Raw genomic sequence first — 18,283 nt, forward strand, 5'->3', positions numbered from 1 at the left:
AGGGCCCCATGGCAAAATACTTCACATGCTCAAAGTGTCATGTAAAATTACCTTGTGGGCAGAAGGACCCGTTGGCGCTCTGCTCTGCATGCGAAGCAGGGGTTCCCACTGCGCATACCCAGCAGGTTTCAGCCCCACCGACGGAGGAACCGGCCTGGGTGACCTCCCTGGCACAGTCGGTTTCCTCCTTAGCTCAGATGGTTTTTCAGTCAAATCAGTTGCTAACTACTGTAGCAACTTCGGTGGCTAATAATGCTAACCCACAGTCAGACCTCTCAGGTTCGAGTGGATCGGGTTTGCCGGGACCTTCCTCATTACAGCCTGACCCAGCCCCTGTTCTTACAGAACTGGCATGGTCTACAGCTTTTTTAAAAGGTTTAAACAAGCTTAACCAGTTGCTTGATTCCCCTAATACCCCGCCTGCTAAAAGAAAGAGACCTAAATCCCCTTATGGTCCTATCAGACTCTGAAGAAGGCTCTGAGGAAGAGGGGGAAATTTATTCGGATCCTGACCAATTACACCTATTGGAACAGGAAGACAATCCCAAAAGCCAATTTGTTAATGATTTGGTTTTAGCGGTTAGACAGGCGTTGGACCTCCCAGAGCCGGAGGATCTTACCCCCAGAGACAGAAGTCTCTTCAAGAAGGTTAAGAGAAAGGCCAGCCATTTTCCCCCTTCTGCTGAGCTTAGGGTTATTGCTGAAGGGGCATGGAAGCAGCCTGAAAGAAGGTTTTCTATTCCTAGGAGGTTCTCCTCCCTGTATCCATTACAGGAGGAAGAGGTGGTTCGCTGGGAGACTATTCCCAAGGTAGATATCCCTATTGCCCGCTTGGCAAAGCATACCTTACTCCCAGCTCCTGGTTCAGCGTCCCGCGTCCCTTCCAGACGCCAATGACCGCAAGGTTGAATCCCAGCTTAAATCCATTTTTGCGGCTGCGGTTTCTTCTTTCAGACCTACATTTGCCTCAGCTTGGGTGGCTAGAGCCATGGAAGCATGGGCAGACCAGCTGGCAGAGGCCTTACAGGACTCTGAACTTCTTCCCCTAGCCCTGCATTTGAAGGAGGCTTCGGGGTACCTTTTATGAGGCAGCCCAGAACTCAGCGGCGGTTTCCTCTTCCATTCAGACGGCCTCTATTTCAGCAAGAAGGACGCTATAGCTGAAATCCTGGGAAGGTGATGCGGATTAAAAAAGGTCCGTTGAAACTATTCCATTTTCTGCAGCAGGTTTGTTTGGCCCGGAATTAGATACCCTTATTTCACAGGCAACGGGGGGCAAAAGCACTTGCATATTCTTACAGGAGCCGCAACTCTCAGGGCAGCTCTTTCCGTCAGCCCTTTCGGGGGACCTCCTCTCATAGGGGACAGTCCTTTAGAGGCAGACAATCTAATTCTCGAGGCTCCTCTACTAGGGGGAGATCCTCGTTTGCATCTAAGTGCCAGGCCTCCAAGACCCAGGAGAAGCCTGCATCCTGACGACCACCCTGTACCACAGGGGGCGCCAGTGGGGGGACGTCTGTCTCTGTTTTGGGAACAGTGGGCAGCGTCTTCCCAAGATCCTTGGATCCAGGGTATTATTTCAGAAGGGTACAGGATAGACCTGTTGGGCCCGGCTCCACAGCGTTACTTCCAGACCCCGCTACCCCGGGATCCATTAAGAAGACAGGCTATACAGGATTGTGTCGCCTCTCTTCTGCTTCAGAAGGTCATCTGCAGAGTTCCAGATTGCCAGAAAGGTCGGGGTTTCTATTCCAACCTGTTCCTAGTCAAGAAGCCGGACGGCTCCTTTCGTCCCATCCTAAACTTAAAGGGCCTCAATGTTCACTTAAGGGTGGACAGATTTCGGATGGAATCTCTGAGGTCAGTGATAAACGGCCTAGAGAAAGATCAGTATATGGCGTCCATAGATATAAAGGATGCATACCTCCACGTTCCCATTTGGATCCACCATCAGTCCCTTCTCAGATTCTCAGTGGGATCATTCTTCTACCAGTTTCGGGCCCTCCCCTTCGGCCTCTCAACAGCGCCAAGGGTCTTAACGAAGATTATGTCAATAATGGCAGCATGTCTTCACCTGCAGGGAGTTCAGGTCGTTCCTTATTTGGACGACCTACCCATCAAGGCTTCCTCAGAGAATTGCCTACTTCATCACTTATCCCTCACGCGGGCGGTCCTCGGGGGCCACGGTTGGCTGATAAATTCAAAGAAATCCCAGATGGTTCCGTGTCAGCGCATGGTTTTCCTGGGACTCATCATGGACACCAGCAAACAAAGAGTGTTTCTCCCAGTAGAGAAGATCGGCTCTATTCAGACTGTAACTACTCAGGTTTTGTCTTCCCCCAGCCCCTCAATGCATTTATGCATGAGGCTACTCTGAAAGATGGTGGCCTCCTTCGAGACCATTCCCTTCGGTCGAGCCCATTCTCGATGTTTCCAGTGGGATCTATTGTCGAAGTGGTCAGGATCACACCTACACCTGGAACTTCAGAAGATCTCCCTATCTCCGAGGGCGAGAGAATCTCTTCAGTGGTGGCTGTTTCAGGATCACCTGAAAGTGGGCAGATCCTTCGCTCCATGGTCGTGGATCATAGCCACGACGGACGCCAGCCTGAAAGGTTGGGGGGCGGTAATCCTGCACCTCCGACTCCAAGGACGTTGGTCGGTTCAGGAATCGGCCCTATCAATAAATGTATTAGAATTGAAGGCCATTCTCTTGGCCCTCAGGGGAGCACAGTCCCTTCTTCAGGGCCACCCGGTCAGAATTCAGTCCGACAATGCCACGGCCGTGGCATATGTCAACAGGCAAGGAGGAACCAGGAGTGCAGCTGCCATGGATATAGCAGCTCAAATATTAGTTTGGGCAGAGCAATATGTTCCAGCAATATCAGCAGTATTCATTCCAGGAATAGAAAACTGGGAGGCGGACTATCTAAGTCGAATCCAGATGACGTCGGGGGAGTGGTCACTCCACCCGGAGGTCTTCCAGTCCCTGGTTCAGAAGTGGGGTCTTCCGGACATAGATCTCATGGCCTCCAGGCACAACAGGAAAGTTCCAAGGTTTTGCGCAAGGGCAAGAGATCCCCTAGCGGTGGCAGTGGATGTCATGACTATGTCATGGGAGTTCAGGATGGGATACCTGTTTCCTCCAAAATCCCATGCTTCCTCGCGTCTTCAAACGAGTAAAGCAGGGCGGTCTGCCAGTAATACTAGTAGCTCCCTCTTGGCCGCGCCGAGTGTGGTACGCAGACATATTGTCTATGGCGGAAGGACCAGGGATCCACCTTCTGTATCGAGACGACCTTCTTCTGCAGGGTCCATTCCAGCACCAGAGTTTACCTCAGCTCAGTTTAATGGCATGGCTGTTGAAGCCAGCCTCTGGAGGTCTAGAGGTTTTTCTTCCAGTGTAGTTAACACTATGATGTTAGCTAGAAAACCTGTTTCATCTCGCATCTATCACAGGATTTGGAAGGCCCACATTAGGTGGTGCGAAAACAGGACATGCAATTCGTCCGCTTTTCGTATTCCTCGCTTGTTAGCTTTTCTTCAGGAGGGCCTGGAAGCAGGTCTCAGATTAGGTTCCCTAAAGGTACAGGTATCGGCACTTTCAGTATTTTTTTCATATGAAATTAGCTGATTTGCCAGATATTAGAACTTTTCTCCAGGGAGTCTTGCACATACAGCCTCCTTATGTACCTCCTACAGCTCCATGGGATCTCAACATGGTACTGGATATGCTCAAGGGGCATCCATTTGAGCCTTTGAGCGAGGCAGATTTAAAGTGGTTGACCTGGAAGGTCCTCTTTCTTTTGGCTATCGCATCAGCTCGTAGGGTTTCTGAATTAGGAGCCTTGTCCTGTCGAGAACCTTATTTGGTTTTCCACGAGGACAGAGCGGTGTTAAGGACCCTTCCTTCTTTTGTCCCTAAAGTAGTGTCGGCTTTCCATCTTAACCAGGAAATTGTAGTTCCGGTTTTCTCATCTTCTTCTCATTCAGATAAACAATCTATGGATAAGTTAGATGTTGTTAGGGCTCTCCGCATTTATGTCAAAAGAACTTCCCAGATTAGACGCACTGACTCTCTGTTTGTCCTTTATGACGCTAATAAGAGAGGCTGGCCAGCCTCAAAACAACCCATCACAAGATGGATTACGTTTACCATCAGACAAGCATATTTAAAGGCTAACCGTCCTGTGCCGGAGAGACTTACAGCCCATTCCACCAGATCGGTAGGGGCTTCGTGGGCAGCAAGGAATGGAGCGTCTGTAGACCAGCTTTGCAGGGCAGCCACCTGGTCCTCTGTCCACACCTTTACAAAATTTTATCAGTTTAATGTTTTTGCATCAGCTGATGCAGATTTCGCTCGTAGTGCTTTACGAGCAGGATTTTCAGAGTAGTCCCACCCTTAGGAGGCTGCTTTAGAACGTCCCCATGGTAAGCAGTGTCCCCCAGACCGGATGAAAGAGAAAAGAGGATTTATGTACTTACGTTAAATCCGTTTCTCTGATTCCGTCTGGGGGACACTGCGATCCCTCCCTTCTGTTTTTCTTCTGTGTGCTCTTGTTTGACTGCCCTTTTTATCCTTGGGCTTTTTAAAACTAACTGAACAGGAAGAGGCAGGGGGATTGTAGAGGGGAGGGGTCTGTCAGCAGTACTAAAGTTTAACTAGCTGGGTGCCAACTCCCAAGCTCCCCTCCACAACCCATGGTAAGCTGTGTCCCCCAGACGGAATCAGAGAAACGGATTTAACGTAAGTACATAAATCCTCTTTTCATACTGCCGCTCCCCGGCAATATCCCTGGTATATGAACCCGGGATATTGCCGGGGGACAGAGGCTCCTACAGAGAGAAATTGCCGGGTAGACCCTGTTCATACTGAACACAGATGTGCCCGGGTCTCCATGGCAACATCACAAGAGGAGCTCTGATTGGCTCCTCTTGTAATGTGTTTTTTTTTTTTTCAACTTTTATAATTGTGTTTGGTCAGACCCAGGTTGAAAAACCCGGGTCCCACCAAAAGTCCAGGGTCTAATTCCCGGGTCATCAGCCCCTTCAAAAACCCAGGTTTTTGGAGCAGTATTAATGGGGTATAACTTGCTTCACCTTAAATGATTAAAATTAAAAGCGTTTCCTGTTCCCAAACTTGCAAATGGCATTTTCAGTCTTCACTAGTGTCTCCTTTAAAATGCTATTAATACTTTACATTAAACTGACCAATAAGACCCCTCATGATTTAATGAGGGATCTTATTGCGGATAACACTTTCCATTATTCCTCTTTCCTTACATTTATATTGCAACAAATAACGAAGTACTTTTGGAATTCTTCTTTGTTTTTTTATTATCAATTATCCTCCAAAACTCTTCTCACATATATAGAGGGAAACTGTATTTATCCAAGGATTTTTTTTGCTAGTCATGAATGTTTTTTGATATTGTTATCTAGGCTAGAAGACTGTTTAAATGAGGGCCCAACCCGTACCTATTCCATGACTGAGACAAATGTACCTTAACTTCCTCACAGACATGCTGTTTTGCGCCCACAAAAACAACTTAAAGAAAGTGGCCCAGTACCATTACAAACACCACCTCATGGTAATATTCTCTGATTCCTTATGCCATCTTATTTTATACTATTCATCATCATCATCATCATCATCATCATCATTTATTTATTTATATAGCGCCACTAATTCCGCATAGTGTAATTGTGGTCTGTTACATAAGGATAATCTGTGTCCTTGCAGAAGATTGGCTGTCGTGCTCTGAAGCTGAATGTCTGCTTTGTACATACTTCACAACAAAGGAGGATGCAGGCTGCTCATCACTACCACTCTACGGTGAGCAGGAAATCAGTCACTTTGGTTATTGGGATGACTTGCTGGATTGTAGGCTTCCCCTTCCCCATCTTCATTGAATTTGTGTATTTTACTTTTGTGTTCTGCCTCTTCATGAACAGTACTGCAGAATGTGCTTCATTTATATAAAGTTTAACAATATAAAGGCAGTCTGTTTAGTCACTCGATCCATTCAAGAATATCCTTGAAAAACTGGACTTTAACTTTCCTGAATAATGGATGTGGGAATCTCATGAACTTGTCTCCCTCCAGTTGTCATCTCTACACCATGTATCAGTCTGTGCCCTCTCTGCAGTTACTCCGCAGGTTCTGGACAGTCTGGCTAGTTCACATGGAGCAGAACGAGGAGGGGAGACTTCTGTCTCTTACACTGGCAGCACATTCTTTCTACAGGTACAGAGTTTCTCAGTGGTTCGTCTTTATGTATTCTTATTATATTACATGACTGCAGCATGTAATTTTGTTGTTCCAGGTCATTGGTGCTGAAAAAATACTTCAGTATTTGGATACAGTACAGGCAGCAGCAAAAGATCAAAAAGGTACTTGAACTACAGAAATGTCTCTTAGGTTGTGAATGTGTGTACTGTTACCAATCTTTACAGACATGGTACTTTTACTGCATCATGTGATACAGACAAACGTGTGAGTAATGCAAACTGGGCACAAGTTCTAAAAGCATTATCATGTTCACACATGGCCGTTGTGATGTACAACAGTGTATGGCAGAAGCAATGTTTAAACAGTGTCACCTGATACAGCAAAGTACTTATTGGAACACTAAGGGTACTTGAATTAAGCAAAGTTGCTTCAATGAATATCATTATTGGTCCAATTGTATTTGTACCCCAGTTTGCTTTCATCACAGGTGGTGGTCACAACTGCAGAAAGCCACTATGTTAAGTACCTGTTGCCTCGCAGCTTCCAGACATGGAGGACACGCGCATACCTACAACAGAAGAGTAGAGAAATGGGCTATCAAGCCACACACTTTCACAGGTATATAGAATGTCCTCTTTTATCATAGGAAGGGCTCATTCATGCCAGCATGTTTTATTTTGTACAGTTACCTTTCTTGGGCCCTAAATGGAATTCACATGGAAATCAGATATATTGTAATTGTAGGGATAATTGATGTCTATACTGAATGTCATTCACACAGACAGCAAAACGAAGCATACTTCAAAAATAATCAATAGAGCTGGTCATGTGAGCAAGCCTTTGTGGGAGCAAGCATCTACCGTTAAGAGAGAGGTTTCAAATCTGAATATAAAGTGCATAATATAAATATCATTACTGTTTAAAGGGAAACATATCAATAGTTGTTTGTTTAATGTGCACAGATAATAATATTTATAGAAAAAATAAATAAATGGAACCTTTATTTGTTTTGTAAAGAAAGCTGAGATATTATTGATGTTTTCTTACTGTTACGCCTCATACACATGGAAGTTAAGTTCTTAAAAATAACTCATCAAATCATGTTGTATACATGATTTGATTGTGATAGAACCAAGATGAACCTATATACACACACGCAGACACACACTTTATGGCGAGTTGCTGTTTGCTGATAGAAACAAAAATAATGTAGGCTAAAAAACAGACACAGACTTTATGTCAATGTCGATTCTGCATGTGTTGATGTAAAATAGCATGGTGTTCTGTGAGGACACTATTAAGTACGTCGTATACTATACTGCAGGGATTCTTAGAGACAGGTAAATGAATGCAGGTTTAAAAAGTAGGGCAAAGTAGAAGGTTTAGTCTGTTTTTTAATTACCATTGTTTTTGAATGTCCATGTTTATGAGCCCTTATCTCTATGCTCCCATAGAACATTCTCATATCTGCAGTGACAGGTAACCTGTCAGCACAACATTCACAGCAGTGTTCACAGAACAAGTATTAATTGTCTCCTGTTACATTGCTATGTTACACTACAGGGAAACATATCGTAGATCTACTGTTATTGTCTTTTGCTGTTTAGACATTGTGTACAGAAGAGAGTACTCTTCACCTGGTGCGAGAAACTGAACCATCAACGGGAGATTCGTTTAGCCGAGAGAATTGTGAGTTCTGCATATGTCTGGCCTGGAAAGAGTTTGCTAAGGCTATGGTGCTTGCCATACATTTGTGTAATAAATATAAACGGCATTGCATTTAATGTATGCTTATAAAAGAGGGAGTTATCTTATTGAAGCTAAACACCTTTTGGAAATGCATATGAAGAACGCTTCTTAAGAGTTGGGTTTTTAGAATGCGTTCTCATTGAGATAAATGTAAATGTTCAACAGTGGCCTGCGTTAGACACACTAAAACGAACAGAATCATTGAAAAATGTACTGTAGCACAGCACCAGTTAAAAGCATGTCAATAATAAATTTAATTTAGCACAATTATATTTATTTTTACAACCGTTTGCATGGGCTTAACTTGGGATAGAAATATAAAATGTATAAATGTAATGCCAGTATGTATAACAATGTTTAAAAGCCACCAATTCTGTTACAATTTGTTAAGCGCGCAGAAAATGTTACGGGTTCTGGTGTTGTATGTCGACCAATAGCATTGCAGTCGTACCTAACAATGACCAGTGTATCATTTATCCAACTATAATACATCAGAACATCTATTTTATTAACCTGTTCTCTCCATTAAGCTTACCTGCCTGTGACTACAAGCTTCCCCCCCTATACAGTTCATTTGCTAGGGACAATGAGATGGTGATTACAGCTCCCATGCGTAGTGTTATGCTGTGCTGTATTGATGCCCTGTAATAACGACATACAGTTTCTGTATAACACTGTCTGGGAGCTGTATTCACAGGGAACCAACTCATGGTCCCGTGAAACCAACAATTTGTTGAAATGTGATTCATGTTACCATAGACCTAAGAATGATGGATCATCATTCAATCACAGCTACATAACTCTCGTGCATTTACCTGTATTTGTAGGGTATTCTACACTCCAACTGGCAGCTGTTGGGGCGATACTGGTGCACATGGAAAAATCGCCTGGCAGCTCTACATGCTGAGCGTGAGCTGGATAAGTTTGCTTCTGAGCATTGCCGGAGATGGCGCCTATTTCATGTCTTGCAGGCATGGAGGGAAAATGTTCAAGAAATGAAAGCAGAGTAAGGAAAACTGGGGTTCAGTGCTGCTAAGAAGTGTATTCTTATGGATTATTGGAGCTATAGTAACAGCTTTACTACAACTAGCAGATCTGTGCTTTGATTGGCTGATGACATCGTAAGAGGAAGCCCTCTACATATTTTTTGTTTTGTGGCATCATGGCTTTTTCTAATTACATTTTGTACTGTACTTTTTACTGAGATTTCAGCATATATTGAGCGGTGGGAGGGTACAGAAAAGAGGGAGGGGCAGATACTGAAATATTAAATACAAAACAGTTGATTCAAGCACAAGTAGATAGTCTGTGACTTGACTCCTATACTCATATGGACAAGGGAGAACACATGAGGCCGACTAAGTGTAGCGGATGTTGTGTGTTCTTACGGGAAATTGCGTGCGTTTCGGCTTGTCAGGTATGTGCCATAATAGAGAGGATATGGAAGAAGGCAGGCATACAAATTTGTAAGATAAATATAAGTTGGAGGATAACTTTGAATTCAAACTATCGTTCCGTTACAAGTCATTTTATAGAAAAGGATGCTCAAATAGACGTTCTATAGTGTCTGTCAGTGGGTTTTCTGATGCACTTTGCTGCTTGTAGGACTATATCCTCCCCCTTGTACAATGTATTTGGGCACGGCATAGTTTCCCTGGTGCATACCAGATAGGAACAGACGGAAGATTCTAGCGTAGCAGAATAGAACGGGTTTGAGCATATTTGCTAATTACATTCCTCTACGCAACACTGTTAGTATATCTACAGCCAGACAAATACAAATAACAATTTAGCCATTGAACAGACAGACAGTTTTGTCTCCAGTGCAATGACTAAATGCTTTATTTAGGCTGCCTGTCACAGTGGTTTCCTTGTTTCTGTATCAGGAGATCCAGAGAGTCGAGAGCTACATATCATCACCAACAGTACTGTGTGAAGAAAGCCTGGCATCACTGGAGATTGGTGAGGGCATTTCATTTTCTCCTCTTTACTCTTGCAAAATGTTTACTGCAGGAGTCTAGTCTTGTGAAAGGTCAGGACTGACTATACTAGATTTAAACATAAAAACATCATAATTTACAATGTTTAAACTTAAAATACTATTTATTTTACATTCATGAACAAATAAGCTTGAAACACTAGTGTAATTCACAATAGCTTAATGAGACTGCATACATTAGGACAGGGCTTGACAAAATTATGGTACATTTAGGAGCCAACTGTGTCCTTTCAGTAGTCAGACAATATGTGCATCTATTGACCTCCATAAACATATCTCCTAAAGGTTAATCTCCAGTGGTAATTTTTTGGACATTGTCTATCTGGCTCCTGGATGTTTTTCAGCCCTGTTTTGAAGATAGGACAATTTAAAACTGTCATAGCATATTTTACTTTTATATAGAGTATGTATGTTTTGTTTTACACTGATTTTACACAGCAATTGTGCGAAAAAATAATAAAATGTAAAGACGTATCTCACCATTAGAAGATAGATCGGAAATTATACATCATATATCTGTTATGCTTGTTTTGGTCATGCCTTTGTATGTGAATATGTAAAGAGCCTTTCTCCTCCTGCAGTAAGGAGAGACAGACAGTGGGTTATGTTTCACCTCTAAAAGGCAGAGCACTGGGGGAAAAATACCTGACTCCTCCCTCTCCCTATTAACAGCCATCTACCATTTACCCTGCTCCTCTTCAGTCCCAGTCCCCCTGCATTGGAGTTTGTTATAAGTGTCATTTCCAATCTTCTATGATTCTTTTTGGCCGGACCAAATTGATGCTGACCTGTTGACCTCCATGGTGTTCCAATGCGTCTGTGGTCTTTCAGGGAGTATTATTCATTCAAGACAAAATTTTCTTTCTACAGAGGTTAATATCTTCACTTCCGATCAACCCGTACTCTAACATCCAACACAGTATGAGGGTGCTAAGGACTATGTTCATATTCCACATGCACTCCATTCACAATTCACTTCTCTGTTCATGGACAGATCTCTTTTACATTGAAAGAGTCCCATCTGGCTATCTCATAGGGTGGTTACCTCCTCGAGGTGATAGTGACATCTTCCATCTTTTAGGTAATCACAATGAACACTGATGTACCGAGTTGGAGAGTGCTTTTCTTTGTTCACGTGATGTGGTCTCCTCCGATTTTACTATTAGTGTTTAGTAACATGGGGCCATCAACTTGGGTATGAGCACCTGGACATAGATCCTCAAGGGCTGGGCAGTCATGACACTGCAGTTGCTTCCTGAACCCTTATGTGGAGGAGCAATCGCAGTGCCCTGATTATTTCACATCTTTCATGCTGCAGCAGACAGAATGTTTTCTTTCAACGATATGAGCACCCGACATTCTGAGGGAGGACAAATGGAAGACTTAACTATTAATGTCTGTTTTTTCAGGAATTGGTTAGATATGGGGGTTCTTGACTTTGTTGATTCTTTGAATCCTACGGAAGGTCAGAGAAGATGGGGTGTGGTCATTGTTGATTGGCCCACATCTTCACTCTCTACATCAGCTAATCTCGACATCTTCCTATTTGGCCGGACCTCCTGTCTCGGGACTTTTCATTTGTCAGGGCCTAATAGCTTGTTTAAACACACTATGAGCAGTTAAGGGTCTTGTCAGCCAGTTATTTAGCTCATATTGCACAGAAACACTCTTGTTCCTCTGCCTGTCATTTTCCCCCTTAGGTGGTTAGTATTTCTTGTTTGCTTTTTTGTTCACCAGAGGAACCTGTAAAGAAAACAAACAAACCAGTTCTCTCAAGGTTCAGATTTGTTACCTGCCAGTGTTTTTTTTTTCAGCTTAAACATTCAACGAGGGCGGTACTTCTTGGACGGTATTCTTGGGGTGTTGACAGACCAGGTGTAGATGAAACAGGATTTTTTACTTATCGTTAAATTTCCTTCTCTGAGACTGTAATGGTACACAGATAAACCCACCTAGGAATGCATGTCTAAGAGAAACAGGAGAGTTATAGGGGGCGGAATCTGTTCTTTGTTTTCTAGTGCCCTGACTCCTTGAATTGATAGGATTCAACATTAAGTTCTAAAATCCCCTTGTTTCCATCATCCACTCTGGGGGACACGGCTACCGTGGAGTTGGCACTTAAATAGTTAATAACTAAACTTGCTGCTGACTCCCCTCCTCTGCAACCCCATAGACCTGACTTTTGTTTAAGTGCCAAAGGAGTTGGGCTGTTTTTAGTCCTGCTTGGCAGTAATTGCTGTTTAGTTTAGTTTTAATTATTTTTTTAGGAGACTTATCTTAGTAGTGTTAGGTGAGCATAAGTGCGAATTAACATTTTTCCTCTTATGTTTCTAATTGAACGATGTTCCGTGTTTTTTTGTATATATTAAAAAAAAAATCTGAAGAAACTGCAGACTGCGGGCAGTGACAGCGCTATACAGCTGTCACTGCACTGTCTCAACGGGTCTGGCGCTGCCACGGGCAGAGAGTGCTGCACTCTGTCTGAGGACCTGCCATGTTGGGAGATACCAACACAGTTTGGCATCCTGTGTGTTGATGGCAGCTATTCCCTGATGTGAGCCATCAGACAACGTGGAGTGAGTGGGAGATTCTCCGGCCGTCGGTGGTATGCTTCGGAGCGGGAGATATTCGCGCCTTTTCTTCACAACGCAGTCGGACTTCAGAGGCACCTCAGAGAGTTCTACTGCTGCTGGCTTCTCCTCACAATTCCTCCTAGTGTTGGCTAAGTACCCCATAGGGGATGTTATTGGGACACATTACTTTGTGAGATCAGAGTATACTTCATTGTCCATTTCAGGCTACTGTTCAGTCCTCCGCATATAGGGTGGTTTACCAGACTGTCTGTAATTAGGACTGGCATTACAGTGTGATTTACTCCTTTTGCGTTTTGGGTGTGGTTAACCAGAGTCAAAACTAGTAATTGAGACTATAATCACTGTGTGTACTTGTACTGTATTTCTTTTCTATTTAAAAAAAAGAAAGAAAAGAATAAAGGAGGTATAGAAGGAGAATTGGAGGTGTTATTTGTATTTACACTGTATGATGAAAGGAAGAGTGTCCGTGTTAAGTTTTATTCCTGCTCTAAATGTTCCGCAAAGCTGCTGGTGGGACAGCTGGACCAGGGGGGCCGTGTGTGCGTAGTGTGAAGCAGGGCACCAGGGCGGGCACACCTGGGGTGGCCCTTCTGACGTGGTGGAGGAGCCGGTGTGGGTTTCCTCTTTGGCGCGGTCTGTTTCTATGCTCACCCAGCTTATCAACCAACAGGCAGAGACTACTGCCGCTTCTATGAGCGTAAATGCTGGCGCTTCTTCAGCTGTCTACATGGAGTTGGTCAATTCCGGGACTTCAGATGGTTCGGGAGGCGACATACCACAGGCCTTCCCTTCCAACTCGGGTTACTCAGCCTGAACCTGCATGGCCATCCGCTTTGGGAAAGCGTTTGGACTGCCTGAAAAGGTATTTAGACTCCTCTACACATTTTGGCACCTAGGGCCAAACGTTCCAGCCTTTCTCATACTTTGTTATTTTCAGACTCAGAGGGTTCATCTGGAAAGGAAGGCAAATTAGTGGAGGATACGGATTCTATGCATTTAGGTGACTGGAATAACAACTCCAGAAACCAGGGAATTCAGGATTTGGTGATGGCTGTGCGTCAAACTCTTGACCGGGTGGAAGAAGATCAGGTACTTCTGCTCAGGGTTTGTTTAAACGCAGTAGACCTAGAATTGTTTGTTTTCCATCATCAGCGGAGCTTACGGAGATTGCCGAATCCACCTGGAAGCAGCCAGATAAGAAGTTTTCGGTTCCTCGCAGATATACAATGGTATATCCTATGCAGGAACAGGATGTAGCTCGTTTGGGAACAGTTAGCCAGAGTGGATATTCCAGTGGCCAGGGTAGCCTGGCATACTACCCTGCAGGTTCCAGGCGCAGCGGTACTTCAGGATCCTATGGATCGCAGGATGGAGGGGTTTCTGAAGAACATCTTCCTTGTGGCCGACACAGCCTTTAGACTTTTGTTCGCGTCCGAACAATGGAGTTTTGGGCCGACCAATTAGCTGCAGGTCTGCAGGATTCGGAGTTGCTTCCCTTGGCTCTTCACTTAAAGGAAATTTCTGGCTATCTTTTATGAGGCAGCCCAGAATGCGGCTTTCATTTCTTCCTCAGTGTCTGCTTCCGTGGTGTCAGGTAGGAGAACACTTTGACTTTTTTCAGGATCGGTCCCCTTCGGTCCAGAACTAGATAACATGATCGGTTCTTTTTGGCAGTCCTTTCGTGGTAACACTGCCTCAAAGGGGCAGTCTTCAATTAGAGGCAGACCGCATGCACTTGGGACAGTTTCAGAAGGGATGAGGTTCCTATTCTAAGAGACGTCCATCTACCAAGACAAGACTCCCGCATTAAAGGGGTTCCCCTGCATGGGGTGGGGGGTCGCCTTCAGTTGTTTAAGGATCAGTGGGCGGCGTGCACCAGGGATGTTTGGATCACGGGAATAATATCCAGAGGTTATTTCATAGACCTCATTGGTCCTGCTCCTGATCGATTCTTCCAGGCTCCATTGCCTCGCAATCTGATCAAGAGAAGGGCGATGCTCTAGTCAGTCGCTTCTCTTCTTTCCGCTGGAGTCATTTGCCGGCTTCAGGACGATCAGAAAGGCAGGGGTTTTTACCCAAACCTGTTTTTGGTTCCCAAACGGGATGGTTAGTTTCGGCCGATACTGAAACTTCATCTGTGTGTGACCAAATTTCATATGGAATCGGTGCGCCTAGTGATCAACGGGTAGAAACCCCTGGATTTTCTGGCATCCATAGACATCCGGGACGCTTACCTACACGTCACTATTTGGAACCTTAGGCAGTTCTCATTTTCAATTCCGGGTAATTCCTTTCGGTTTTACCACCACGTCCAGAGTATTTACGAAGATTATGGTAGTTATGGCAGCAGTTTTACGTGCCCAGGGAGTAAGTGTTGGTACATGCCTGTGGACAATTTACTCATCAAGGCTTCCTCTGGCCTGCACCTATCTCAACATCTTACTCTGTCTCTTCGGTTTCTGGAACAGCATTTGTGGATAATAAATTATCTGAAATCTCAACTGGAACCCTCCCAAAGGATGGTGTTCTTTTCTACCGGAGCAGAAGGTTCTCTCTGTTCAGAACTCTGTTCAGATAATCCTGGATCATCGACGTCCTTCCATGAGGTTGGTCATGCGGATTCTGGGGTTGATGGTGTCTGCATTCCTTATGGTCTGTTCCACTCATTTGTTTCCAGTGGGATCTTTTGAGTCAGTGGTTGGGATCTCCTCTCCATCTGGAGTCCCAATGGATTCACCTCTCCAGTAGAACTTGTAATTCCCTGGGTTAGTGGCTCACACAGGAGCATCTGATGGTGGGCAGGTCCTTTGCCCTGTGGACCCTGGGTCCTAGTAACTACGAATACCAGTCTGCGAGGCTGGGAAGCGGTGGTACTCCATCTCCGTCTGCAGGGTCTCTGGTAGACCAGAGCATTCCCTCCCTAAGGGGGCTACTTAAGAATGTTCCCATGGTGACAGTGTACCCCCAGAGTGGATGATAGAGAAAGAGATTTAACGTAAGTACAAAAATCCTCTTTTCTCCGAGTCCATTTGGGGACACTGCGTTCCCCCCTTTTTGCTGTTCTACAGTTTGGTTTGATTTGTGCCCTTTATTCTTGGGACTTCAGTTTTACTGAGGTCTCTGGGGTTGCAGGAGGGGGGGGGGGGGGAGTCATCAGCAAGTTTAGTTATTAACTATTTAAGTGCCAACTCCATGCACCCTTAGAAAACCCCATGGTAGCAGTGTCCCCCAGATGGACTCTGAGAAAGAGATTTAACGTAAGTACAAAAATTCTCTTTTCTTTTCATTTGCAATATTGCAAAATAGGTAACCCAGACACAGGATTCTCCAACACCCTGAAGTAATGCAAGATGTTCTCCTAAGATGATATGTAATCATGTTGAGATGACAGATAAAATAAATACATACATACATACATACATACATACATACATACATACATAGTGATACTCCACATTAGATGTACTGCATGGTAACGTCCTATAGTGCTTTTACTTTTTAAATAACAGGAGAAATCTTTTTTTGTTTTTTTAAATCAGTCTTCTCCCTCGCCTTTGCTTGCATTGCCAGCAACAATTTAAATGGATAGGTAGCTAGATTGATATATAACTACACCAGTATTTTAGAAACGCGTAACTTGTATGTTGGAGGTAATTTTACATTTATTAAAATAAAAATGTTAAATTACTTGTAGCTATTTGTATCTTTTCAATTGATGTCTCATAAATTCAGTTGTTTTCTGATTTCATATAGCAAGAAAAGCCATTTCTTATTTGACAAAATGATTATGAAAAGTACTGCATGCTTTGGTAATGTTCGGGATGAAAATAATGTGAGGATGCCATTTCTTTGGTGGCAGTTTGTGTCTTACAGACTTCAGAAGCGGCAGACACAACTATGTGCAGACGTGTGCTATCAACATTGGCTGCTGGCAAGAGTACTAAATGCATGGAAGGTATGTATGTGGGGCTCAGCCTAGTAACAGGTCATGCTCCAAAGACCTTATGTTCTTCATCTTCTTTCTGGTGAAGCTTGTGGCGGGTAATTAATAAAGTGCAATGTGGTGCAGACTTTTTTTTTTTTTTCCAAAATGTTTTGCAGAATTATCATAGGAACACCCAGTGCATTTTGCAGCAGGTGGCTAACAAAGAATCTCAGTACAAAGAATCCATCCTCCGGTGAGTAAAACAGAACAGAACAGAACTTCAAGGTGACTTCTTATCTCTTTCTATTTCTAAGAAGGTGGTACAGAATTCCTGGTGCTTGTGGGTGTGGCTGGGACTTGCAAGGTGCTGGAGTAGAGATTATTCTGGGTGTATTGTGGCTATTTTAAACTGGCTGCAGTAACTGAAATGAAGTGAGGAAATGCATCATTAGTAATGGCTACAGTCAAAAATATTTCTATCGTTAAGAATATATTTCAATTGTTTATAAAATATTTATACTAATCATGTATTTATAATTAAATATAGTATTCAGAATTAATCAACAGACTTTTACTTTTCCACAAAACAATGTTTACAATGGGTAGATCATGTTTCAATGTATAATGTTTGTTAATGTTTGTTAATGTTTATAAGTTCTACATTAACCTAAGACAGTAGTGTTTCATGCGGGTTCTACGAGTGCTTTAGGGAATGTTTTTCATGTATCCTCATATTGGCGTCTGTGGAGTAATATTTGAAACAAGGTCTGCTAGGTAGCCTGTGCAGCTTCTTACAAACCACATTACTCTTCAGAATCACAGACGTTGTATAAGTGTCTGTATATCTGTATCTTCTAGAGCTGCACTTCACACATGGAGGAGTCATGCAGCAGTCCAGGCTGAGGAGAGAAAGCATACAGTCATTGCAGTACATCACTATAGAGCCACAACACTAAGACAGGTACCTTTTCATGTGACCCAAGCCCTCTGCCTATCTGTTAATTCAGTCTCATTGACCCAGCTATTATTTACAGGTTGTGCGAGCATGGAGAGAGGCTGCATGTGTCCATGCATATAGCCGTGAGCAGGCAACGGAGGAAGTTAGAGAGGCAGCTGCATGTCTACAGAAAGGTGATGAAGAACATCTAAAGACATTGGATCACAGACGTGTACCACACAGACTTCCCATTACATTATTTTCTCCCCTTCTTTCAGGAAAACTTCACCGCATGTTTTTGTACTGGAGAGAACATGGCAAAGCTGCTAAGGAGCTACGGTTGAAGATGGAGACGGCAGCAAAGCACCATGGGAGTGGTTTGTTCAGGGATTGCATAAATAAGTGGAAAGGATATCATGCTTTGCGTTTGAGGAAAATGGTAAGGGGCAAAATGGATCAGGTCCCACATCAGACAAATGAAAACGTATAGCAACATCAAAATGCTAATGTGCTGGGTTTTGTGGTATTTTACATATTTCTTAAGAACACGCAATGAGCTCACATTTGTTGTAGTGATTTAAACTAATTATGGTCAGTCAGTTACTTTTTTGTCAGCAGATAGTGCTGTTGGGAGCAGGCCATATTGTGATCTAAACTGAATCATGTATTGCAGACTCTATCATGTTAGTGTGTTTTTTGCACTCAATGAGCCTTTTTCATAGAGAGGACTTACACCAGTTTTCGAAGTATAAGATGTGTATTTTTGCATTGTGCATGTCCACAAAACATTTGAGCGCTTACAACTGGCAAGGCACAACGGTGGATGGGCGTTCTAGTGCAGGCCGGG

The 18,283-nt window shown here is 43.7% G+C and overlaps 1 protein-coding gene across 1 annotated transcript in view; it reads left to right on the forward strand.

Moving 5' to 3' along the window:
- Nucleotides 1–18,283, forward strand: part of SFI1 (SFI1 centrin binding protein) — a 55,210-nt gene that overhangs the window by 17,930 nt on the left and 18,997 nt on the right. Inside the window, exons 10-22 of the mRNA XM_075215249.1 lie at nucleotides 5,521–5,591; nucleotides 5,744–5,836; nucleotides 6,150–6,247; nucleotides 6,327–6,393; nucleotides 6,720–6,850; nucleotides 7,840–7,921; nucleotides 8,809–8,987; nucleotides 9,868–9,943; nucleotides 16,434–16,529; nucleotides 16,676–16,752; nucleotides 17,358–17,460; nucleotides 17,534–17,630; nucleotides 17,715–17,875. Coding sequence (XP_075071350.1) covers nucleotides 5,521–5,591; nucleotides 5,744–5,836; nucleotides 6,150–6,247; nucleotides 6,327–6,393; nucleotides 6,720–6,850; nucleotides 7,840–7,921; nucleotides 8,809–8,987; nucleotides 9,868–9,943; nucleotides 16,434–16,529; nucleotides 16,676–16,752; nucleotides 17,358–17,460; nucleotides 17,534–17,630; nucleotides 17,715–17,875 — 1,331 coding nt within the window. The remainder of the gene's footprint in view (nucleotides 1–5,520; nucleotides 5,592–5,743; nucleotides 5,837–6,149; nucleotides 6,248–6,326; nucleotides 6,394–6,719; nucleotides 6,851–7,839; nucleotides 7,922–8,808; nucleotides 8,988–9,867; nucleotides 9,944–16,433; nucleotides 16,530–16,675; nucleotides 16,753–17,357; nucleotides 17,461–17,533; nucleotides 17,631–17,714; nucleotides 17,876–18,283) is intronic.

Source organism: Mixophyes fleayi, chromosome 1 (genome assembly GCF_038048845.1).
Source record: "Mixophyes fleayi isolate aMixFle1 chromosome 1, aMixFle1.hap1, whole genome shotgun sequence".
Lineage (NCBI taxonomy): Eukaryota > Metazoa > Chordata > Amphibia > Anura > Limnodynastidae > Mixophyes > Mixophyes fleayi.